General features: G+C 37.3%; 2 protein-coding genes across 7 annotated transcripts in view; one reads left to right on the top strand and one right to left on the bottom strand.

Annotated features, from left to right (window-relative positions):
• Positions 1-2,244: 2,244 nt before the first annotated feature.
• Positions 2,245-5,441, top strand: LOC114723052 (cysteine-rich and transmembrane domain-containing protein B). Of its 4 annotated transcripts, XM_028909192.1 has the most exons (4): positions 2,245-2,335; positions 4,139-4,306; positions 4,373-4,500; positions 5,081-5,441. In XM_028909192.1, exons 2-4 carry the CDS (start codon positions 4,161-4,163, stop codon positions 5,290-5,292), a joined length of 486 nt encoding a protein of 161 aa, XP_028765025.1. In that variant the 5' UTR covers positions 2,245-2,335; positions 4,139-4,160; the 3' UTR covers positions 5,293-5,441. The 4 variants fall into 4 exon arrangements, with proteins under 4 accessions (XP_028765025.1, XP_028765022.1, XP_028765024.1 ...); XM_028909189.1 differs by having other exon boundaries at positions 4,139-4,500; XM_028909191.1 differs by lacking the exon at positions 2,245-2,335 and adding an exon at positions 2,374-2,515 and having other exon boundaries at positions 4,139-4,500.
• Positions 5,442-6,573: 1,132 nt separating this feature from the next.
• LOC114723053 (uncharacterized) overlaps positions 6,574-26,004 on the bottom strand; it is a 43,754-nt gene continuing 24,323 nt past the window's right edge. For all 3 annotated transcript variants that reach the window (XM_028909193.1, XM_028909194.1, XM_028909195.1), the window contains 11 exons: positions 16,701-16,930; positions 11,936-15,414; positions 11,733-11,812; positions 11,516-11,596; positions 10,917-10,988; positions 10,741-10,837; positions 10,535-10,589; positions 9,841-9,968; positions 9,634-9,751; positions 8,413-8,492; positions 6,574-7,387 (listed from right to left, as the gene is read on the bottom strand). In XM_028909193.1, the coding sequence (XP_028765026.1) occupies positions 8,471-8,492; positions 9,634-9,751; positions 9,841-9,968; positions 10,535-10,589; positions 10,741-10,837; positions 10,917-10,988; positions 11,516-11,596; positions 11,733-11,812; positions 11,936-15,414; positions 16,701-16,930 (4,362 nt within the window). In that variant the 3' untranslated portion in view covers positions 6,574-7,387; positions 8,413-8,470. The remainder of the gene's footprint in view (positions 7,388-8,412; positions 8,493-9,633; positions 9,752-9,840; positions 9,969-10,534; positions 10,590-10,740; positions 10,838-10,916; positions 10,989-11,515; positions 11,597-11,732; positions 11,813-11,935; positions 15,415-16,700; positions 16,931-26,004) is intronic.

Raw genomic sequence — 26,004 nt, 5'->3', positions numbered from 1 at the left:
ATACCACGTGGTAAGTATATAAATCTCAATAGCTTCAATCATCTCCTTCTCCCACCCAAACTAGATGCACAGGGTTCAAAATAACACACTTATATGCTTAATCAACCGAATTCCAGAATAACACCTCATAGTCATAATCATTAATTTCTAACAATACAAACGATTTCAATCTTTTTCAAAACAGTATCCCACAAGATAGTTCATACAAAACATAATATATGTATACGAAACTTGATTATAAAATTACTCACCAACCTCATACCAATGCATGTAACAGATAGAAATTTAGTTACCTGGTCTCCTAGCTAACAATCAAGTAGAAACGAGGCCTATACTCGAAAATGCCACAATAGGGTTTATATCTACAATTGAAATTAAAATATTATTTCTACGGTATTAAAGTAAACTACTCACAAATTTCTAACATTTAACACTCCCTCTAATACATTTAGCTGTTACTCGAAATTCTAGCTTGAAAGGCTTTTTCTAAGGTTTGGGTAAGAACACATATATGATAATTTATATTCAATTCCTAGGCTCCCTTAACTTATGTTATCTTTAATTATTAAATCATATCATTTGAAGCACCAAATTCACAACCTAGATAGAGAACCCTCAATTTATAACTTATGTTCTATCTTCAAACAATTTAGATGGATAACCTCAATATGAGTTAATTTATTCTTACTGTAGAAGTCTAATTATTAATCCAACCGTTGAATTTAATGTCTTACATGTCACAAGACTACTCTCTAAATTTCGAGTTAATCCAACGGTGAACAAATTTAAAAACACTAACTTACTATCTAGTATTCTATCTACCAAATCTAAAAAATAAATGAAAAACGTACCTAATAACTTGTAACTCAGATATTGAATTGACGATCCAACTATTGAAACTAACGAGTTTGAAGTTTAGGATCAGCTGACCAAATTGCAGCCCGATCCAACGGTTTACAAATCCATAAACAGCACTTTACTGAAACTGTCTCAGTTTTGTGCGAAAATTATTTGGTTCATCTTTAACTCTCCCCTACTACCACCTATATATAGGCTCCTAGAGCTTCCTCTTCCCATCATTTAGTCGATGTGGGACTTCTTAACATTGCTATTTTATCCATCTTCCTATTATTTAATCAATGTGGGACTTCTTAACATCACTATTTTATTCATTTTCTCATACACATACACACATAAAAATCAGAATTATTTTAATTATATATATGTATATTTAACCTCTATTTATTCTATAAAAATTTGTTTAAATATTAGATATATGAAAATTAGGATGTTACAAATAACACCGATAAAACTATCCTTTCCATTTTGTTCTTTTCCTTCAAATCAAAATAAAACAATCACCACAACAAAAGCAATCATCTGTTCTAATTAAAGGCCACCTAATATGGATTAAACACTATCAATCACAATTATTTCCAAATGTGTACATAACCAAACACATGAGCAGTAAGATGGAAACAATTTTTTTCGTCCTACAGCAACTTATATGGGAACAACAAAGACGGAACCACAAAGAGCATTACTGCATAATTACATTTTAAGTTTCAGGGACCCATCAAAAATGCTCTATGAACAACAATATTTAAGTTTCCTACCTGTTTAGTTTCAAAAGCGACAACAGCAATGTGATTTTGGAGAACCCTTTTTGGTGACTAAAGGAGCTTGGATTTGGTTTCACCGAGTGGGGGCACTTTCTGTTTAGCCGGGTTGCTTTTGTCGGGTTGGCGGGTTGCTTTCGTCAAGTAGCGGAGGCAGTTCCTGTTTCGCGAAGTGGGGGGGTTGCTTTTGCCGAGTGGAGGAGGTAGTTCCTGTTTCGCCGAATAGGGGGTTGCTTTTGCCAAGTGGAGGAGGTAGTTCCAATTCCTGTTTCACTAAGTGGGAGGGTTGCTTTTGCCGAGTGGAGGCAGTTCCTGTTTCGTCGAGTGGGGTTGTTGTTTTCGCCGAGTGGAGCCAGTTTCTGCCTTTCTCCATCTCCTCAATTTTCAAACATAATAAGGGCAATTTGGTCTTTTGGCCAAAAATCCAAATTCTAGTTTGATACCTAATGTCATATTTGTCATTTTGCTTATTCAGATGCCTTATTTGTCTTTTTGAAATTCAAATGGTATTTTGCTGTCATTTTCCCTTTAAAATTTATCGGAATAATTTTTCTAGAGCGACATCGTTTCAAATGACGGTCTTACTATGAAGCTATCGAGTGTCAAGCAATCTTATTTATTTGGCTCTTTCTATATTCCCTTTGTCAATTCGTCGGGAAAGTGGGGACAATGCTTGCTGGTTTCATTTTGGCTTGAGGAGCAATCATTCTTTCTGGGTATATTGGAATTTTTATCGCATCATAACTTCTTGAGATTCTGATTGTTTCTTTTCTTAGATTGCATGAAGCACTCTCTATCTAGATCTTGCTAAATAGTACACGGGTTTTTATGGTTTTTGTGTCATTTTTTGGAGAAGCAGGAATGATATATCGGGGGTTCGGAAGAAGAAAAGGGAAGTACGAACCTACGGGTTATATTTCCTTCTTCATTTGGTTCTGTTTAGAATCAGTTGGGACCTGACATCTTGAATTAATGGAAGAATCAATTCAGGACAAAATGCTAATCACTGCTTATGTGGTATATATGTTTTGTTATGCTTTATAACCGAAATTTCTGTTGTTAGGTTTTTTCTTGGTGTGCTGCAGAAAAATATAGTTTCTGTCAACTTTGTGCTTAGTTTAGGGATCCCTTTCTGCCTTTAGCTATAACGAATTGGTAGATGCACTGGATCGCAAATCCAGACAAATTGCGGAAATTGTACGAAGTCATTTCTTTAGTATGTTGAAGGAGGATGAAGGGTTGGGATTATTGTATTATGTTGTCTAAACGTTGCTTTAGCGCCCGATTGGATTTTTTGATTTCCTTTGGAGCCGAATCCTTTGCGTCATTAGGTGATTAGGAGCAAATATGCTGTTTAGTCAGTAGAATGGTTGGGACACTTATTTCGGGATTGCTATCATTCAAGCCCTAGGACATTTGTCTCTCAATATGCCCTGCCTTTTAGTCTGTGAGTTGGATGCGATCCTCTTCTTTGGTTTTGACAGAATCATTAGATTGGAAATTCGTCTTTTCCAGAATGTTTTCCTTGTGTCAGTTATCCACTTCGCCTAATGCTCCAATGTTTACTTTCTAAGTGATGAACATCTTTAGAGGGTTATTTTTATGGTCTTCCTTTGTGTTTTAGCTAGGTGAGGTGTGTTTTAGCTGATGGGTATTTATAGGTGAGGTGTCCCTTGTTGACAGAACAAAATGGTGTCATATAGTCTATGTATTTGTTATTGAATCCTTGTGGGTCTTCAGAGGTATTGGAGAGCTATTGGGAGTTGAAGAGTCCCCCCCCCCCCCCGGCCGGTCCCTCATGTTTAAAATTTGATTGTGTTAGATACATTTCCTTTGTTTTGCATTGGTCACTCCTTTCTCGTCTACAAATTCTCTGTTTTTTAATAAATAAAATTATTCTATCACTTTTACCTCTTCGGAGGCATAGAATTTGTTGATACCAATATGATTGTATCAACTTTTCATTTTTATTTATCTATGTTACTACTACTTCTTTGACACTGTAAATTGAAAGATCAAATCTCTGATTTTTTTTTTTTTTTTTTTTTGCGTCTTACGCTGCCTCTTGAATTTACCCAGTGTTTCCTTGTGAAATCAAATTTCTTTTGTCTATGAAATTTGATCAGTAAAATTATGATATATGTATTGTTATTCTATTCTGGGTGGTTGATGGGATGATAGTTTCTAGCGTTGAAAACATCATTCATATTATGCTCATAAAAATGGGCATATTTGATGATTACTCTCATAAACTCTTAAGAAATTGGCCACATCTTTATTTCTTGGTCTTCTCTTGCTTAATTTTCAAGAGTTGTGCTGAATAAACTGTTCAGCTACAAAATCATTTCTCCTTTATTCCCCCACCCCCAGGGAGTGCCCCTCCCTCTCTTTCTAGCTCAAGAACCATGTGGATAATTTCAAGATAATAATAGGCACTGACTTATGAATGAACTGCTATAACTGATGTTTTATTGTTTGAAAATTTGTTAAATTGTCATTGTTCTAATATTCTTTTGCAGGTTATAATTTTAAGTTGAAGCAATGAGTGGTGAAGACAACAAGGATAAAGGTCTCTTCTCACATCTACATGGTTATACTTCAGCCCCATATCCTCCTCCACCAGGATCTTATCCAGCAGCAGGGTGTCCACCTCCTGGCAGCTATCCCCCTCCTTCCTACCCACCAACTGGATATCCACCGGTCAGTTATCCTCCTTCCAGTGGGTATCCGCCTGCAAGTTATCCGCTTTCAAGTGGGTATCCACCTGCCGGTTATCCTCCTCCAAATGGTTATCCACCTGGCAGTTATCCTCCTTCCGGGTATCCAGCCACTTATCCTGCCCCACATGGCTATCCAAGTGCACCAGCTCCATATCCTGCAAGTATGCTTAACTATCCCAATGTGTTCTATTAATTTAATGCTATTTGGATTTCCATGGTCATTACTAGAACTGTTTTTGGATCGAGAAGGGATTCTGTGGCTCTTCTCAGATTCTTTCTTTAAGTCATGGAAATAAGGAGAAATAGATATGAAATTGCATTTTTTATGTACAACTCAGTTTATTTGTGAACGGTAGGGGCAATGGTAGTCCTTATCTTGCATCTCTTGAACTTTCATGGAGATTATTATATAGTTTGTGTTCTGTTTTTTTTTTTTTTCCCATTATACCCTTCTAAGTCTCTCCTCAAAAGGAAGAGAAAAGAAATCCTTTTTTCATATCCCATCATGTGTTATGTTTGAGAGAACTATCTGGAGCAAAGTATTGCTAAAACTTGAGGAATCTAGATTTTCTACCATCATAAATTAAATGCAAACATGCAGTCAAAATGAGATGAAGAGAACATAGATGAGTTGTAAAATGGAGACATACTGTGACACTTTATTTTTGAGTATATAATTGAATGAGGTAAAGGATACAACCTCAATCACTCTGGTACTTTTACTAACTTTTTTACATACAGTGCATGGCCATGGCATGGGTGCATTGCTCGCCAGCGGAGCTGCGGCTGCAGCGGCTGCATATGGTGCTCATCGGCTATCTCATGGCATGTTACATCATGGTCACCATTTGTTTCATCATGGAAAGTTTAAGCACGGTAAATTTGGCAAGCGTTGGAAGGGTGGCAAGTTTAAGTTAGGGAAATTTGGCAAGCCTTGGAAAAGGTGGAAGTAAAACAGTTGCTGACGTAATATGTATTTTGAATTCTTGTGTGAATGTTGTTATTAATATTTCCTATCAGCCGCATACACAAACTGTGTAGATATATAGTACAGGCTTGCTATTTAATAGTTCAATCTAATTCAATTGCTTATATGCTCCAATGGTTGCTCTTTCAACCATCTTTTTAGGTGCATACGTGAGATGACTCCGAGAACTGTGCAGATATATATTACAGGCTTGCTATTTAATAGTTCAATGTAATTCAATTTGCTTATATGCTCCAATTTTAGGTGCATACGTGAGATGACTCCGAGGATGAGAAAAAAAATTGTGAATTGACAGTATATAAAATTATTTATGCATTGTTTTCTTATAATGTTATTATTATTTATGCATTGTTTCTTGTAATGTTATTCCTTATTATTTTTATTTACTCAGTCCAACTTGCCTCGTCCCTAAAATATGAGCTTATAATAGATTTTTAATTTACAAAAGATATTGATTTATAACTTGGATGACAAATCTATTTTTTTGGTTTTGAGGAATCAATTACTTACTGTTTGGGGAAAAAATTAATGAATTTGTTTTATTCTTTTATGTTGTATATTCTCTTTATCAAAATTTTATAGCTTTATCAAGTTTATTACTATTTTTTCTTCGGTCTTCCAATTTCCTTGTACCAAACAAATGTAGGGTTAAAGGTCATATTGTAAATAACCTATTGATAATTAACGTCTGGAACTTCTATATGATCCCACTAGGCCGTATGTAAATCAATTGCCGGAAACAAACGCAGGGTTCCCCCTCAGCCGTCAGTGACTCTGCAACAAATTCCTTCTCATATATAAAGTACTCAACACTTTAAACAATTTTTCCCATTGTTTACTTCAATTAATTTTATGTCATATCACTCATCCTCTTTCTTACTCATTTTCTCTTTAAACACTCACCATAAATAAAAGTATTTTTTTAAAGCTAAAAAAAATTAATATTTTTAGCCAAATTTTAATCATATTTATATCTTATATATAGGACTAGAACTAGAATTGAATCATTAGCACACTGAAAAGACCCATTGAAGTTGGGGTTTCACATTTTAGAATTTCCCTTTGCTCAGAAGGTACAAGACCCCAGTCCATGTATGATTTCCCAAGCTTTCACGCCGAGGTACAACAGCGCAACCTTTCATGCTCATTATATGTGACGCACAAGCACAACGACTGATCAGTGCATTATGGTTCCTAGTAGTCACCCTCGTAATTTGTTTTCTTGATAGACAACGACAGGAATTTCTACAAACAAGATATGTTGTGGCCTCTTTTTGTAATGAAAGAATCAAATGTACATACAGGTTTAACAGACAGTACATTGTGATCAACATATCCTATTGAATCATTCGAACATCCAACAAGCTTAGAGGAAATCACCATGGAAACCAAACAAGCTAAAGAATCCCATGTCAATAAGAAACTGGGGCTGCAATCGTGTAGGTACATCAGCCCAAAAGAGCGAAAGCCAGTGGGAAGGAAACTGGTTTGATAAACCATGTCCTTCACCTTTTGGATGATGTTCTGCCGTGAAGGAGACCAATAACTCAAGACAATGAAATCAGGTTTGAATGTTTCTTTCCACTTATCTTCGCTTCATGTTTATTGTATTAGCTGGTCACTCTCTATTCCCAAGCTATGAATGCTTCCTTTCCCACTTTCCTTCACGTCTGCTGTCCCGTTCTCTACGTTCTCCAGCTTGCCTAGACTTGCTTCCCCTAGAACTGTGTCTCTGGGATCCATAACCGCTAGATTGGCCATCAAATGCAGAAACCAATTCAGGATCCCCGATGCTGCCGGTATCTCCTGAGTCCTTGCTTCCATCAAGATTTTCGTCATATAGGCTGCTGCTGTCATCATGACGATCGCGTGACTGTAGGATGGTGGGCACCTGGCCTGAAAATTGCCGAGATCCAGAAAGAACAATGGTTGGTGAGGCTGCCGTGGATGAGCTAGTGGTGGTAGGCACTTCAGGCTGCAAACTTCCACCACCACCTCTGGTGCTCCCTTCATTACCAGATCTTCCATTTTCTCTTTCACGGAATCTTTCCCGAGCTCGACTGCAAAATGAGAATACCATTACACAAACCAATTTATTACAAAAATCTTACAAAAGAAAAATTGAATGGTTGATTTGCTTCAATCCCATGAAAAAAGGAAAGATCTAAATGAACAAAAGCAATAGAGCTTCCGGTTACTAATAAATCCCCACGTGATCCCCTCTCCATATATTGAAACCCACAGGAAAACCGTTAAAAAAGTATCATCTCCCAATAAGATGTGATGACAGAGAATTCTAGTTAAAAATGACCCGATGTGGTTAAGAATCTTCATTCTCAACACTTAAGATTTCTGGAAAAAAAGTTGACCTTGTGTTGGGCCCCCCATGGCCAGTGGATTCTTATTTAATGAGCCAAAGTTAAATCACGTGAAGTGTGCGAGGTGTGTGACTAAGGGAGATAAGGCCTATTCGTTGTATATCTAGAGTAGGCAGGTTTTAGGAGGGGTTTGAGCAAAGCAGAACTTGAGTTGCATGTGGGAGTCTCCAGCCTCTCGAATGCTAAAGGTGATTTTATGTTTTCCTCGTTTCCTTCCATTTTAATCACTGTTTGTAGTTTAATCCATTGGAGCTACACTTAATGGATTATTACAATGGTTCAATATCAATCCTGAAAGTGCGTTCCATTACTTTGAAACAGATGTAGTTAGCCTGAGGTCAAACAAAGGCTCTCGCAATCATTACAATGGAGAGTCCATCTGGATAAAGTAATCACAAGAATGAAGGCAGCAGCAGAGACAAATCTCAAATTCTAGATCATCTGACCAACCAAATTTAGCACCATATTGGAGGATCAGAGTAGAAAATTCAACTTCTATAAGGGCCCAGGAGTGATTCTAATAACAAACACATTTGAATCATCTTGTTTGCAATTGATGCAAATTGGAACGTCAAGCAAAGGTGTCCAGAGACCCATATCAGGTGGAAGAAAGGTACCACAAATCTTCTTTCAAGAAAAAAATAATAACAAATCAAGCAGAACAATTCTTCCGACAAATGATTGGTATGACTGATTTTACAGCTTACCTACTATGGGTTGAAGAATAGTCACGGCGAGACGGTCGTTGTCCTGATTCTGCTTGCTCTAATTCACGCTGCAGTTCTCTCTGCAAATAATAGAAGGTTTTATATTTACTACTACTCCAAAATCTTTGAATCAATAGAACCATGCAACAAAATTCTGCATTGATAAGCTTGAGCTTCAGTGCAAAGAATTTATATTTTTCTTTTGAAAATTAGCTTAGCCTCCTGCAGATTGACTTGAAATCAGAATGCCCTTAAAATCCTAATGCTTTGCTAGGTGAAAATTTAACCACCCTGTGGTACTTTTGGTCCTAGCTTTAAGTTTCAACCAAAATAATCATGTCAATATTAAAAACAGACCACATCATCCAGTGAACTGGCTCTGATCAGATCTGTCATTTTCTTCATTAGCCAACCTTCTGCGTTTATGTACGTTGTATCTTTTTAGTATGTATGCTTTCATTAATTCAGTAGGATCTGTGTGTGTTGTAGCTTCTTCCATATAAATCATCAAGAAATGAGTACATCATTCCTACTTTTTTTCTTCACAGACCTCAATAAGGGGAAGATGCCAGTTGGATATAAATGGATTTTCACAAACATAACCCTGATGAGAGCATCAAAGACTTACTCAGACTCAGGGAACTGATTACCTACTGACATACGGAGGAATTGAAACTGAGTTTTATGATAGAGCACACTCCATGGGGAAGATATGAGTAAGAATTTAATTTACAACTAGGCTACTAGAAGAATCTCCCAAATACAATGAATGAACTAAAACTTATGGATACCCCAAATAACTCCTATAGTACCTATTTATAACACTAAGAAAATAACCATTAAACATTAATTAAATAAATAAAACACCCATGTTGTTTTGGTCAAATAAAATAAACATTAAACATTAATCGTGCTGCCCACTTTCTCACTTTGTTGAAGCCCCACATTCTGATCACAAGTCTCCTCTTTTAAGCACCTATGCATCCTATACGTAGTGTGGGAGATAAGTGGCCTCTTATTATAGACATTAGTTCATGCTGTGAACTTTAACACAATTAAGGTCTTCTTATCTCTGGCAGCCAACTTTAACAAAATTTTGGATGTATTGGGCAATCAAGTGACTGATGATGATCCAGTAGTAGAGAGAAGGACTCCCCATGGAAACAGAAAGCCTGAGATTATATTGCTCTAGTTTAGATCAGGTAAACCGTGAAGCTCTACCTGCACTTGCCTCTCCTTCTCCATATCAAGATTGTGACGGAGGTCCCTGGTTTTTGCCCGCTGTAGTTCCAGCAATCGCTGTCTTTCAAGCTCCTTTTCCATTTCTGCTGCTCTCTCCCTAATAAATGTTTGGGCATTAATCAACAATCAGCACAACCAATCAAAACAGCATAAAAGAACCACCGCAAAACTGTAAAAAGCTGAGACCTATCAAGTTCTTGCAGAAGCTCTGCTTCCCGTAAGGCTGCCTCTTCCAAAAATTTTTACGGGCATGCCTAAGACCAAGTTTCTTTTGTCTGCGGGCTAAAATATCTTCTCTAAGTTTGGATTTTTCTCTGACAACAACATAAGAACAATGAGTTTCAGTTCAAGCACTTAATACAACCTAGGCAGCATTCAGGACCAATGTCTCAGAAAAAGAAAAGAATGAAAGAAGCATATCAATCGGAAACACAAGTTGCTACCTCAATACGAAAATCTCAGAGTATCTTGACACACTGGAAACTATATAGATTCACAAGGGTGGCGTAAATTTTTTGAAATAGAGAATAAAGAATAAGAACACAGGACAATGCATGCTATTATTAAACAACCAAAAGATATGTAGCCACAATGAAGGGGGCCAAATGATACGGGAAAGAGACTTGGGAAAAGAAATTCAATAACTCAACATAGCTGTCCCATCACATTGCTTCGCTATTAAACTAAATTTAACAAAGAAAATATGAGCTCAAATCCACAGCAGATACCAATATACAAACACTGAACTAAACAACGCATGAAGAAATTAAGTTTATATGATAGCTAGGAAGAGTCATAGCCATTCCCTTCTTAAGTATACACTTCCTTGCAATCAGCTTTCTGTTGCTGCTTGTAGGAGCTTAAATTTACAGGAACTTACAGAGAAATAATGCTATCTCTGATTTGCTGAAGTCGTAAATTTTCCTTCCCTGCAGCTGCAAGATTTCCCATAACATCCAAATAAGTGAGAGAGAAATCTTCCAGGCAACCCAAAATTTGTTAAATAATTGCCAGATAACAACAGAGGGAACTTTATGATAAATTTCAGGCTTATTAACACCGATTCTTATGTACCAAGGGCCAGACCTTGAATCTGATTCCTGTCTCTGGACTCTTCCAGTAGTTCTGGTTCTCCATATTCCTTCTGTATAATGTCTAGTTCCATTTCAGTCTCCTCTAGCACCTAGAAAATGTTCAGATATTTATTAGCATGCATAACGTTTTAGAATAATACATGGGTTTGACTAGAAATCAACTCTTACAACGTCATCTTGATCAATTTTCTTTGAGAATAAATCAAAGTATGAGTGAACAGCTGTTAAATTGGCAAGGACCTGTAGCAAGCAAAAGATCAGTAAACAGTTTAAAGATAAAAAAGAAAGTAGACAAAATCCATAGCAAGCGAAGAACAGATTTTGATGAATCATCAAATGCTGATTGGAATCCAAGCTTCTGGAGGAATCTATTCTAATCTCACTTTATTTTTTACTTAACATTAACATCAGCTGCTACGTCAACTTCAGTCACTTGAGAATTTTAAAATGATATTACAAGAAAAAACAGAGGTTTTTTTACACTGATTCTACAGGCCTCTCTTTTAACCAGGCCACTGAGCAGGAACAGGGCTTCTTGCTGTAACCAGCATGACTTGAATCCAGTACTTCTTCACTTTAGTTTTTTTTCCCTCCCACATATATATATATATATATATATATATTCTTAAAAAAAATTAAAAAGGGGGGAAAAAGGAGCAAACTCAGTCCACATGCATAACACATGGCATCATGTATAAAATTACTGACTGCATTACAAGAAAATTATTTATTTCCTTACAAGACATAGGTTTTTAATAGCATTTTACCTGGAGGATGGATTCACGTGTGTTGGCAAAATCTGGATCATACCGCTTTGATGAACTTGAAAAAAGCATCTCTTTCAGCACCTTATATTTAAGGAGAATGAAGCAAATCAGAATGGGATAAGAGGAAAAATAGAAGACTAATGAACTATCTAACTAGGAAAGAATTCAGTGAGCAACAGATAAAAGTCCAAATTACTAAGTTCATTCCAGCAGGTACCTGTTTTGCCTCATCACCTTCATTCCTCAACCTACACAACACTTGGCAAACCCTTTTTCCAAAATCCTCAAGCTTGCCATCTGCAAAGCACAATGCAAAATATGATTTAAGTTAACAAATATAATAATACGTCTCTTCATGCAAATTTTACAGTGATAATTTATATTCTTTATTTGGTGGTGATAGTGGGAATGATTTAATACCATGTTTTATTGACCCTAATGCTTCAACATTTCTCCAGACATTTTGAGGGATCAAAGAAATATCTTCAGTTGGTGAGTACAAGCAGGCATCGGCGATAAGGGCCAAGGAAAGGTGGAAGATAGGACCATCATGCGTCTGTTGTAGATTTTGCAAACAACAAATACCATCAGCTGCCACAAGAAAAGATTGCAACTGATGGCGCTCAGCAAATGGGATGTAATCGAAAAGAAGTGTCATGGCCTGAAGCCTTATTTGCAATATTGATTCAGATGACGCCAATACAACAACTTCATCCCACGTACTTGAAACCAGATGAGATAGAATAAAATCAGGAACAGATGCAACTAACTTCGTTGGAACAAAATCACTGCAAATCTTAAGAGATACCATTGGTCCTTCTCCATTCGCACACTGGCCAATAAGTTTTCTCAAGTGTTTAATTGCTATTACACGTTGCTCAGGTTCAGCATGGCCCAACAATGTACAAAATAGATCTATCAGAGGAACTTCACTCTCTTGAATATTATATATGCCTCTTGAGATCAAAGAAGACAGCCATTTATCAGTCTGCAAACGCCAAAAAATTTTGGGGGCAGAGCAGGAGACATTCTTTATTGCAGAGCATATAATGCCTATGACATTATCCAGGTAAAAACTACGTGGCACTTCATGTAAACAATCAAGCATTAAGCTAGAAACTCTCCAGCAACTGGTTTCCTGGAGCATCAAGATCATTTCGACAAGGCCTTCAAGACCAGAGCTCCAATGAAGTGTGACCAGGTCAGCTGATTTAGATGGTGAAGAATTTTGATCATCATCATCATTATAGAATTTTTGTGCAACTGATATTGAGCACTTCAAAAAGACAAAACACTCAGCTGAAGCTATAGTCAATTTTCTGGCAAGCTGATGATGAAGACTCCAACATTGCTCAATTGCTACATTAAGCTCAGTAATGAGACCCTCTATGTCTTTAGAAATTCCTTCTAAATCATCAGAAGATAAATTATACTGATCCACATGAGTGTTCATATTGACACTTTCCACTTTCTCAGCATCATTCTCATGTGATGTATGACAGACTTCGCTAAGGAACCCGATAGTTGGCACTGGATTGACATCAGATAGCTCATCGCCATTCATATTAGGGAAGGGAGGCAGCTGAGGAGGAATAGCACTGAAAGCTCTTAACAAGCTCACAAGTAGCGATTTGCAGTTATCCATAACGCACTGAAACGCACTGAAATAATCATAGAAAGATGTTGTCGGCTCAAAAGAATAAAATTTCACCCAATTAGATAAAGACCGCAAAAATTCCCTTTTATGATGAATGGACAAATCTGGAAAAACAGAAGCCAAAATAAAAATAGACAGTGCTGTGTTGGATCCTTTATCCTCAGAATAATGTTGATTCTCATTCTTCTGTTTAATTTTGTCAAAAAGAACACTAAAGCATAACTCCTCAAAGTTATGACAGGAGTCATTGGTCGATAAACTTTCATCATTAGAGACCTTGGACAATGAATATGAAATAATTGGCTTCAACAAACGCAGTACAGATTCAAGAAATGATACATCACAGTAAGCAGCACTGGAGAGGGACATGAGCACTTGCACCACTTTGGGAATCTCAGGAACCACAGCTTCCATGTGCTCTGCTATAATAGCTTCAAGTATATAGAGGATTATTGCTCTTGCATTCTTGGCATTATAACCTTTCAGCATATCTTTACCACTCGGAGAAGCAGAAGAATATGGCCATGAACACAACTCTGAAAACCAACTAACAACATCAGGCACCAGAGTAGAAGAAACAGATCTTAGCTGCAACCCAACAGCCTCTAAAATGGCTTCTCCAAATGTTTGAAATTGCTTTTTCATATTAGGAAAGAACTTCCAGAGTTCTGGATAAACTGCAGGGAAAGATTGATCCTCATGATTTTCAAGTCCTTTTTTAGTTGAAGAACCATTTTCACCTTGTAAATCTTCAGTAACCTCTTCATTTTTTTTATTGACAACATTATCAACAACAGCAAGATCATCAGCAAATATTGAAAGCAAATATGTCAGGTGAGACATATCCGATGCAAGAAAAATGTGATCCTTCATGTACTGTTTAGCATTACGAGACACAGCCATCCAGCCAAGAAAACGAACCAAAGGGTAAATGGAACCAGAAAATTGAGGTATATTCTGCATCCATGCTGAAGAAGGAATCAAATTTCCACATCGGTATTTATTATGGACATTAGTACCAAAACCTCCTTCTTCATTTCCATTGCTAGTAGCAATTACCAATCTTTGAAGTAGTGTCCACCGTCGTTGCAAACCATGTATTCTTTCTGGAGCCAAATTCAAACTACCTTCTTTCAGCTGCAGATGTAAAGGCATCATCATCATATTAAATTCTTCAGCAGATTTTAACGTGATTTCAATTAGAAGTTGAGGAGGACAATACAATTTGGTGGCTGTGTGTAAAGCATAGATAAGACTCTGCAAAAGAATTTCATGCATTGAATTTTGTTCTCTGTGCAGACGTTGAACAAGAAAGTTGCACAGCAGAGCTTGGTTTTGACGAACTAACGTAATTGCATCTGCAGATTGTACATCAAGAGGAGACAGCTTGATGACCTGGTCGTCTACTCCTTCAGAAGAGTGAGGACAATCTTCCCCATTTGACAGTCCTGCATGGTATTTCCGGTCCATTTCTGCAGCTTCAAGCAATATTTGAAGAACGAGTTTATCTCTTTTCCTCTCAAGATGTGCTATTGTCTCTAAATTCGTTTTACTCTTTCCAAGAGTTCTTTTTAGCTCGACAGTATCATCAGACCTTGAAATCTTGTTATCGTTCATGCTTAAAAGGTCCATGAGTTTTGGAGAAGCTCCAAAAGACAACATAAAATAAGGATTCACATAACATTCTGCAGCTAGCAGCAAAGCATCGATTGCAGCATCATGGCTTTCAACAGTAACATCATTTTGAGCATGCAAATCTAAAGCCAGGCGTCGAAACTCAGAAGCTCGAAGTTCACAATCATGGTAGTTTACAAGTTGTGAATAATCTGCCTGTAGGTTGAAATATTCAGCACCAAAACCAGCATCTAATACAAAACTAGGAGAATGGTTGGTAGAATGCTTCATAACATGTTTAGATTCCAAGCTGATGCCCACAAGGTTAGAGGTATTTTGATTAGGAACATTAGAAAAGTTTGTCAATGCGACACTCTGTAATTCTGGAGGGGCAAAAAGTAGATTGCGATCTTCAATAGAATCTGATTTCCCCGCTGACTCTGAAACATCTAATTTACCATCAGACTCATCTTGACTATTTGACTTGGTCAAAGGACCTCCATGATTTAAAACAGAGGGAAGAGGTGAAACAGATGTGGTCTCAAGTTCAACTGGTTTAGAAGCAGATTTGCACAGGTCAATATCAGGTGGCAATTGCATGTGTGGTTCCAATATTGATAGGAGCACACTGCATAAAACAGCAAAACAACGTAAGATAACAGACTAGTTTCTGCCAGTCAAGTAATGCTAAACCTAATGCATCCACAGTAAGGGTGACAAATAACCCGTTTACTCTCTACATTATTTTCTTAAGAAAAAGGAGTTCTACTACAAAAGAAGTGGATTAAGAAAGAGAATCACAGGACATCCTCCAAATATAAGTCACAAAATATTGTCATTCCTTTCTTGCAGCAGCTGATGAAAACGGATACTCCAACTAAGCCGTCCAACTTAATACCCCATAAAACCACAAAAATGTACATAGCAATATGGCTTTGACCACCTTTTCCCTACCTTCTAAACCTAATCAAAGGGAACCCGTCCAACATGCAACTTGCATCTTGCATATACTGTTCATCATCACAAAATACCAAACAACTTGTTATACATATATGCGGATATTCTACAATGTATAAAGGAGTGAATAGCTGGTTTGAAATTTTCACACAAGCGATCAAAATATCATGAGAACAAGCTGCTAGTGTTCCCAAACATGCCTCAAACCATGGGTGACAATCCTACTCACTATTGTAATATAGATAATCGATTTGAACTAAAGGCAAAGCTTCAAAATATCAATATCGCATATCATAGTTTCAGGAACTTGAAAAGAATATCTCCATAATATGAAATTAAGAGTCCACTAGACATTGAAAAACCACCCAGACTCCTCCCAAAATATCATACAAACTAGTCGCCCCTTCTTAAAGATTTGGTACTTGTAATAAACAGTTTTTAGGGACTCCCATGAGAAGCATTAAGTGGCAGGTCTTCAACACTCACAGCACATTCCCCAATTGAGTTACGCTAGACAGTAGTTTCCCAAGGACAATGCCATTGCCATTTACAGATCAATGCTAAGCTTTATCAAATTTACAAGACCCCATTCCCCTCCCTAAGGCCTACATGTCTCATCCTAGATGATGGTCTCTTCTTCTAACACCAATGCTGAACCACAATTATCCTGCATGACCCTCAGAAACGTACGTACCACACCTCAGATTCAAAAACAAAAGGTAATATTGGGGAATAATATGCAAACAGGACTTGACAGGGTTGATGTAGCTATCTAGCATGGATAACGCTTTCTGTCCAAACTTTCAAGTAATTTTCTCAACTGAAATGCTAAAAAGAGAGCATTCAAGAATTTTATAAAAAAAAAAAATGTTCAGTCTTTAACAGAAAAAAAATATTAATTGTTAAAAGTCAGTACAAACAACACAATTCTGCAAACACAAGATAGCCAGGCATTACCTTGGAGCAACTGATCCATGCCTCCACTCAGATTCCAAAGAAGGTAAGACAGCTGGTTTCCGTACAGCAGTGCGGATGATATTCAGAGCAATCAAACAGTTGTTTTCCTGCTTCTCAGGAAATACAGAAGATATATCTCCAAAAGCTATTCTGCTCTTTGATGCAGCTATGGCAGGATCTAGGAAAGGCTCTAGCATCTCCACAAGAAACAGGATCTTATGCTTAACTTCCTAAAGAAACATAAGAAGTATTTGCATTATTTAGACATTTACCCCCTTGTTTACCTGAGGAAAAGTAAAAACACCAATTCTAATTCATGAGCAAGTGGCCCATTTCATTACCAGCAAATAGCCATACTTCATTTTCTTGCAATGCAGGTAAGTTGTTGATACTCATAGCTGGGCTTATAAAATTGAAACTTAGAGATAAATAAATCAAAGAATACAGGCCTTATTTATCGTAGGCAACCACTAAAGCCCATCATACTGGACCATTTAGCTTGATAACCTTACATCTCATCTTTATTAGCTGTTCCAAGTTTGTTGGAATATCATTTCAGTTTTGACTATATTTTGAATTCCTATGTCTTTTTCCACTTTATTGGGATTGACTTGCTCGACTGTAGCTATCTATTCCCTCTATATCATTACACACAATACTTGGCCTAGGAATATTCAAAAACCCTATATCCTGGACAGATCCATTTAGGAAAAGAAGGCAAGTTCACCTTCCATGAAAGTATAATTGAAATTTCTAATCTGTACTTTTCAAATGAAAAAGAAATGATATGAGTAGGAAATGAGAAATAAAACTAGAAGAAGATAAGATCATTTAAAATAAATATAAAACAAGAAAGCTTAAGAAGATTAAAGATGAACAAAAGTTGACCAATCTCCCTTAAGAGAAATAGAAACTCATTTCAAATTCTCAAATTTGGAACCCCAAAATGAAGCCACAAACGGAGCCCAGTGCCACAAAAAATGCATGCCTAAGATTAGTCCTAATCTTCTTTATTTTTGTTATTATTCTCGCACTGGTTCAAATAAAGGTCGTCAGAGCTCTTTTTTAAGCATGATTTTTTCCCTCTTACCCCTAAAACTTGGTTCTTTACATTCCCGGTAGTCTTCTTGATCTTGTTTGCATTAGTAAACTCAGTCAAGCACCTAACTGCACTCCCCTTTTTATTGATTCATCTATGGTTATACATGATCAACATAAGGAGTGGATGGTTAGCACCAGACTCAGATTCCACCACTTCCGCATGCCTACATTTCTAATTATCTATTCTTATTCATTGAAGCTTGATGCCTTTTCATTAGGGTCATTCTAATGCACTTTACTACAAGTCGCACATAGGCTCTCACTAAACTTTGACACTTAGAACAAAGGTGAGCTCTTTTTCCCTTTCTTTCCTCTTTTTTTTTTTTTTTCAAAGAGATGGGTGGGGGGTGTGGATGGTGCTGGGATGCAAAAGCTTTTCACAGGAGGTTCTTGAGGTGGTGTTACGAAATGGACAAAACAAGGATAAGGATTTGGGGGTAGAGAGGAGGGGGGTACAAACGTGAAGAATTTTGAGGAGGATTTTTCCCTTCAAAGAGCTAGAGTTCTCTTCTGTTTGTGTGTTTGTATACTATGATCCTGATAGAATATTGATTATTGTGGGATAATGGGTCATATGGGGAGTCAGAAATATTAGGAATAAATATTTATTTAAATTATTTTAGATATTTTCTATTTTCTTTAGGCTATTGTTCTGATTTGGTGAGTGGTCCCCATGTTTGGGAGTAGCGGGTTATAATACTTGTGGATTAAGTCAATAATTCTAGGTAGTTATTTATTTATCTAAGTTGTGGATTAATGGGGCAGTTTTAGGAGTCATTAGTTATTTTTGTGTCTATAAATATTTTAAGTTTTACCTCATGTAGAATTCATCAGGAAATTGATTCAATAGTGGCATTTATCTTTGGAGATTCTTTTTATGTTTTATTAGTTGAATGAGTTGAGATCTTTGCTCATATTCTACTAAAGATTTTACCTCATCATTATTGATTTATGAGCTTAGATCCAAATCTGATAACTTCATACAGACTTTTCTTGCTTGTTTTTCTCTACCTAATTCGGATCCTATCATTTGGCATTAAAGCCGTTCAATCCAACAATGCTGCTCACCTGTTCCGCTAGCCTTCTTGCCACATCTTCCTCATTCCCATCATACACTTCTTCCACTTGTTATAAATCATTACAACTATCTTACATCAAATCTGGCCTTGAAATTATTAATGCTAAACTTGGCCTCAAAACCCACGTTAGTAATCCCTACCTCCAATGAGCCAGCAAGGTTCCCACCACCAAAGGCAAACCTAACCACATTGGCTTAGGTGTTAGGCAAAATGGCAGAATCCATAAGCACAGAACCAATATACCCATGTCAGTTTATAAAGCAGCAACTTTGGCCCTCAGATTCGAGTCCAATCTACTATTGTCACGTGGACCTAAGCCCAGTCACTCAAACACCCAAAAACACACGGCCCAAACCAGCTTTATTCACACATGTGACACTTGCAGCCTTAGAAGCTACGCATCATCCTCATTGAATGCTACTAAAGAGTAGCTGCAAGTTTGCAGTCCACAAGGTACCCGAAGGCGAGCTCAGTGAAGATGTCCAAGCTTACTCAGGGGCATCAAATCCAATGAGAGAAAGGTTTGTACTTTTGTTTTGGCATACTCTTCAGGCAAGGGCATTGTTTCAAATCAACTTCCACCCTTATGGAGATCGCCGAAGTAGAAGATGAAGCCATGCCTCCTTTAACAAGATGCCAAGGCTGAGATAGGAGGTGGAGATGTAGAAATCTCTTTGAACATCATTATGGGCAGGTCCTCAAGTTCTACAATAAAGCTTCAAGGTACTGTTCAAGGGTGAAAAATTCTGACTCTTGAAGATAGTGGGTCCACACATAATTATTTGCAACCTCTTGTTCAGCCTACCCTTGCTTTTAGAGCCTCATTTAGGGTCGATGCATGTTCTTACATGTCAAAATCAAATCCCCTTCTAGTCGTTAGAATCAGATCCCTAAATACTTGCTGTTTCTATTTTAATTCCTAGAATCTCGATCCCATATCAATGGGATTTCTCTTCCTTAATTTTCATTTAATGTGATTTGATCCTATTTATGTACTGCTCTCCTATAGGAATAATCAAGCAATTACATTCGAATTATTCACAATATGGCATCAGAGCTCTAGAAAGAATGAGCAACGACTTCTTTCCTCTGTTTGGAACATGGCGGTGCGGTCGATAGGAGCTTAATATCGTCAGCTCTTATGGCTAGGTCATCATCTCCTAGTGAAACAAGCACCTCAGCAGCCCTAGAATCCCTCTTTGGTGCGATAGGACTTTCAAGTGGCTCCACCATAGCACAAGAGCTCACCACTGAACACCAATAGATGGTAATAGCCCACAAGCTCAATGGGAGCAGCTATCTATAGTGGTCACAAAGTGTCCTAATGTACCTAAGACTAAGAGGTAGATGCAAGGAGAAATATATAAATGGCCAAGCACCACAACCACAGCCAAACGCCACCTCCTTTGATACATGGTTCGCTGAGAATAACCAGGTCATATGACCTGGTTATGCAACTCAATGACACTAGAAATCAGCGAGGGGTACCTGTTGACTAGAACGGCAAAGAAAATCTGGGATGCTACAAAAAGAACCTACTCCTCAGTTGACAACAAAACAGCACTCTACCAGTTAAAGAAACAACTCGAGGAGCTTAAACAAGGTATGATTAATGTAACCCAGTGTTATAGTGCTCTCATGAGAATTTGGCAACAACTCTACCTATTTGAGGTACATTCTTGGAAATGCATTGAGGATGCTCAATATTAGAACTAACTGAAAGAGAAAAAACCTATGATTTCTTGTTAGGACTAACCAAGTTTTTTGAAGATGTTAGAGGCCGAATCATGGGCCTCAAGCCTCTACCTTCCCCGTTTGAAACATTTAACATGGTCAAATGTGAGAAAAGCATAAAACAACTCACCCAAGCCCCCATCACACAAACCGAGGCATCTCCACTTGTCTCCAAAGGAGCAAATCAAATGAAACAAAAAAGAAAGACAGAAAAATGGTGTGACCATTGCAGCAAGAAGGGTCACGCCAAAGAAATCTGTTGGAAACTCCATGGTAAACCACTTAACATGAACAACAAACAAAGACAAAAAAAGAAGAGCTACCATGCAAAAAGAAAAAAGAGGAAGGAGAGAAGCTAAATCCAAAAGAACTACAACTACTAAGGCAGATCCTAGAAAAACAAAGCAGCCTTCCCAGCACTAACCTGGTGCAGTAAGGTAACTCTATAATTGCCCTCAATACTATGGTGACTAATGATGATGTTTGGACTGTAAACCCTGGAGCCTTAGACCACATGACTGGTAACAAATCCCTATTTAAAACTCTTAAATACTGTTCAAAAAATCTAAAAGTAAGAGTAGCCAATGGTGTCTCTACTCGTGTACGTGGACTTGGGACTGTTGAGTTAACAAAACATATCACCATACATAATACCCTATATGTACTTGAACTCACTTGCAGCCTGATTTCTATCAGTAAACTAACTAAAGTCAACAAATGCCATGTCCTATTTAATGAATTAAAGCGTAATTTCAGGATATCGCCTTAGGGAGGACGATTGGCAAAGCTAAAGAATGGGATGGACTCTATTATCTCAACATGAACAATAAGGAGACAAGGCAACGGTAAGCCATGGTTAGCCACCACACTCAAAACAAAGATATCTTACTGCAGCACCATAGGTTAGACCACCCTAGCTTCAGCTCCATAAAACACTTGTTTCCACAGTTTTTTAATAAAGATATTTTGAATTCTCTAAGCTGTGGCACTTGTCAATTTGCCAAACAAACAAGGGCCACCTATTCCAAACAACCTTACAAACCTACTGCCCATTTGACTCTCATATATAATGGTTTGTTACCTTTATTGATGACCATACCCGAATGACTTAGCTTTTCCTTTTAAAAGAAAAATCTAAAGTTTTTGAAACTTTCAAAATATTTTTCATCTTTGTGCAAAATCAATTTCAAACCACAATTAAAGTGTTAAGAATTGATAATGCCAAGGAATACATGAGTAGACCTTTCAAAAAAATTTTTTGACCAACAAGGGATACATCATCAAACATCTTGTATTTATACTCCCCAACAAAATGGGGTAGTTGAACAAAAAAAATAAGCATTTATTGGAATTTACTGGGGCCATTATGATTGAAAAGAATGTTCCTAATTTTTATTGGGGAGATGCAGTGTTAACCATAACATATCTCATAAATAGAGTACCCTCCAAGGTTTTAAATTTCAAATCTCCAATTCAGAAATTACTTGAACACTGCCCTAATTCCCCTTTAATCAACACTCTACCTCCCAAAGTCTTTGGGTGTGTGGTCCTTCTTTAAAAGAACAAGGGAAAGCCTGAATCAAGAACTGAAAAATGTATTTTCTTGGGGTACTCACGAACTTAAAAAGGTTATAAATGCTACTCTCCCATAACTAAAACTATTCACATCACTAAGAATGCAGTATTTTATGAAGAAGACACCTACTACCCCAAATTACCCATTCAGAGAGAGAATTATGGAACTACCGAATGGCTAATTGAGGAACCCATCAACACCCACACTCATCACACAGTTGAAACAGATGCAGAAATGACCCACATATCACTAGAACCTATAGCTACCTTGCCTACAAGTGGAAATATAGAAAACACAGCAATTGGAGACACTAAACCTGTAGAATACCCACATGAAACTATACTACACAGCCCTAAAGCAACACAAGAAACAGATCTGGAACACCTCCAAACAGAACCAACAGGAACTCAAATCACCCAGAAAATTCTAGAAATCAAGAAACTAATAATTCTAATACCCATAACAGTCCCGAAGATGAACATCCTCCCCACTCTAAGGCAAAACCAAGAGTCCAACACAAATCTAGACCCTAAAGATATGGGATGGCCAATAGCTCTAAGAAAGGGAGTAAGATCTTGCACTCAACATCCGATTCAGAAATTTGTCTCATACACTAACCTATCCACCAAACTGCAAAACTTTATTAATAGTGCATAGGTGAAGATACCAGACACCTTCCAACAAGCCATGATCAATCCCAACTAGAAAAAAGTTGCGAAGGAAGAGCTCAAGGTTCTAAGGGAGAATAGAACATGGGACATCACAACTCTACCTCTTGGAAAGGTGGTATGCTACAAGCGGGTCTTCACCCCAAAATTCAACCCTGATGGCAACCTAAATAAGTATAAAGCAAGACTCGTCGCAAAGAGATACACTCAGACATATGGGATTGACTATGAAGAAACTATTGCACTAGTAGCCAAATTCAACACTATCAAAGTTCTACTGTCCATAGCAGCCAACTCTAATTGGCCACTACATCAACTAGACATAAAGAATGCCTTCCTCAATGGGGACTTGGAAGACGAGTCTACACGAAAATCCCCAAAGGTATAAGAGAAACTAAAAATGTCACTAAGGTGTGCAGACTCAGAAAGTCACTTTATGGCCTAAAACAATTACCTAGGGTCTAGTTTGATAAATTTGGAAAAGTCCTAAAACGACTAGGGTAACTCCAAGGGCAAGCTTACCACACATTGTTCATGAAACATAACAATAGGACGGCTACCATGCTCATTGTTTATGTCGCTAACATCATAATCACAGGAAACGACAAGAAGTCAATTGAGCTACTAAAAGAAGTTGGCTATTGAATTCCAAGTTAAAGACCTTGGGCAAATGAGGTACCTCCTAGGCATGGAGATAGCACGAACTAAGAAAGGGGTCAATGTATCTCAACAAAAATACACCTTTGAACTTCTCCAAGATGCAGGGATGCTAGGATGCAAGCATAGTGAAATACCAATGGAGATCACATGTAACTTAGAAATCAAACCTCAAGGTATTCCAGTGGACTCCGAGAGATACAGGAGGTTAGTAGGAAAACTGATTTATCTTACACACGCCCTGACATTAGTTATGCAATAGGAGTGGTGAGCCAGCTCATGTACCAACCCCAGGAAGAACACATGGAGGCCACACTCAATATTCTAAGCTACCTAAAGCTTAACCCTGGGAAGGGCATTTTCTTTGAGAAAAAGAGGAACAAAGGTATAGAAATATGATGTATAATTGTAAATAAATTCAAATATTATAAAGAAGAGGCAAACAGTTGCTAGCCGTTAGTTTGTTAGATAGAGTTTTATGTTGTATCTCTGTTGAGTTTGTTAAGTTTGTTAGGTAGTATTTTAGATAGGCTTATGGTGTTATAAATAGACATTACACGGATACCCAATTGTACAGTATTGATTTTCATGAATATACAGCGCACTATTCAGCATGCTCTCTGTTTTTCTCTGTCTTCTCTCTTGTATCACCCCTCCTCTAATTCTCTTCTCCTAATTTCTATCTTTCTCAATCTTTCTCCTTTCCTGAACTCTCTTCCATTTCTCTTTTCTATTTCTATCCTATCAAAATATGCACTGATGCTAACCTGGAAGAGCAGTGGAACACCGAAGATCCACTACAGAGTACTACACTTACATATGGAGAAGCAAAAAGCAGTCCGTTGTGTCCAGAAGTAGTACTGAATCTGATAAAGTCCAATATCAGGGGCAGTTTACAAATTAGTTATTTTCAGTTATTTTTAATCTTCAATTTTAGGTGGTTATATTCAGTTATCCTTTCAGACTATTTCATTGGGATTATTTAAATATTAGTTATTGTTAGTTATTGATAATCCTTATCCTAGAAGGGAGGAGGTTATTAGGAAGTTACTAGTCAGTTATTCTCAGTTATGTTTTCAGCCTATTTAAATCTATTGTGCGATGACATTAGGGGGGAATGAAGTTTATTGTTCAAGAATTTCCATCTTCTCTCCTAGGATTTCAGATACTGATTCTAGGCTATCTCTCTCTCTCTTTCTCTCTCTCTCTCTCTAACACACATCTCTCTTCTACCTTCTCATCTCTTCTTCCCCTCTCTTCCCTTCTATCTCCCAATTTTTATTCTCTCTTTTGCAGAACCTAAGAGAATCTGAACTTAGGGCTGTTGCCCTAGGAGTATGTGAGGGAATTTGGATTACAAGACTCCTTAAGGAACTCAAAATACCTTATGAAGGACCCCTATATCTATGGTGTGACAACAAGACCAGTATCAAGATGACAAATAATCCGGTTTACCATGACAAAACCAAACATGTGGAAATAGACAGACACTTCATCAAGGAAAAGGTTGAAGCAGGGATTATAAATCTATCCTACATACTGTCCTCTCACCAAATCACAAATATAATGACTAAACCACTAGCAAGAGTGCAATTCGAAAGGCTACAAAGCAAGCTGGGAATGCTTGACATCTATTCTCCAGTTTGAGAGGGCGTGTCAGAATCAAATCCCCTTCTCCCTGTTAGAATCAGATCCCTGATTACTTGCTGTTTCTATTTTTAATTCCTAAAATCTTGGTCCCATATCAATGGGATTTCTCTCCCTTAATTTTCATTTAATGCGATCAGATTTCCAAATATATTGTGAGGAAATTTGATCCTATTTATGTAATGCTCTCCTATTGGAAAAATCAATCAATTACATTTGAATTATTCACAACATTACATGGTCTCCATGTCACCTCTACCTAAACCATCGAACGTACAAGGATGTTTCCCTTTCGCCATAAGGACAAAGCGAATCTCCAAGAGGGCAAGCATTGATAGAATACCAATTATTGTGCAAAAATGGGTCATATGGGGAGTTAGAGAAATATTAGGAATTAGGAATAAATATTTATTTAAATTATTTTAGATATTTTCTTTTTATTTACGTTATTTTTCTGATTTGTTGAATGGTCCTCAAGTTTAGGAGTGGAGGCCCATGATGCTTGCAGATTAAGTCAATAATTTTATTTCTTTATTTTTAGGTAGTTATTCCCATTATCTGAGTTGCGGATTAATGGGGTAGTTTAGAAGTATTTTTAGGAGTCATTAGTTATTTTTCTATCTATAAATATTTAAGCTTTACCTCATGTAGAAATCATCAGGAAATTAATTCAATTTCAGTATTATCAATCTTCCTTGACTTCATTAGTTGAATGAGTTGAGATCCTTGCTCATCTTCCACTATCATCTTTACTAATTTATGAGGTTAGATCCTGAACTCATAACTTAATATAAACCTTTCTTCCTCATTTTTCTCTACCCAATTCGGATCATATCAGATGC

This window comes from Neltuma alba, unplaced genomic scaffold (assembly GCF_004799145.2).
Source record: "Neltuma alba isolate B1F8T4 unplaced genomic scaffold, ASM479914v2 tig00012121_pilon, whole genome shotgun sequence".
In the NCBI taxonomy this organism is placed as follows: Eukaryota; Viridiplantae; Streptophyta; class Magnoliopsida; order Fabales; family Fabaceae; genus Neltuma; species Neltuma alba.
Note: the sequence above shows the minus strand (reverse complement) of the source record. Positions and strands in the feature narration are given on the sequence as shown.

Coding starts and splice junctions, on each gene's coding strand:
- LOC114723052 (XM_028909189.1), top strand. CDS start 4,161: ATGAGTGGTGAAGACAACAAGGATAAAGGTCTCTTCTCACATCTACAT. Junction 4,501..5,080: donor ACCAGCTCCATATCCTGCAA/GTATGCTTAACT, acceptor TTTTACATACAG/TGCATGGCCATGGCATGGGT.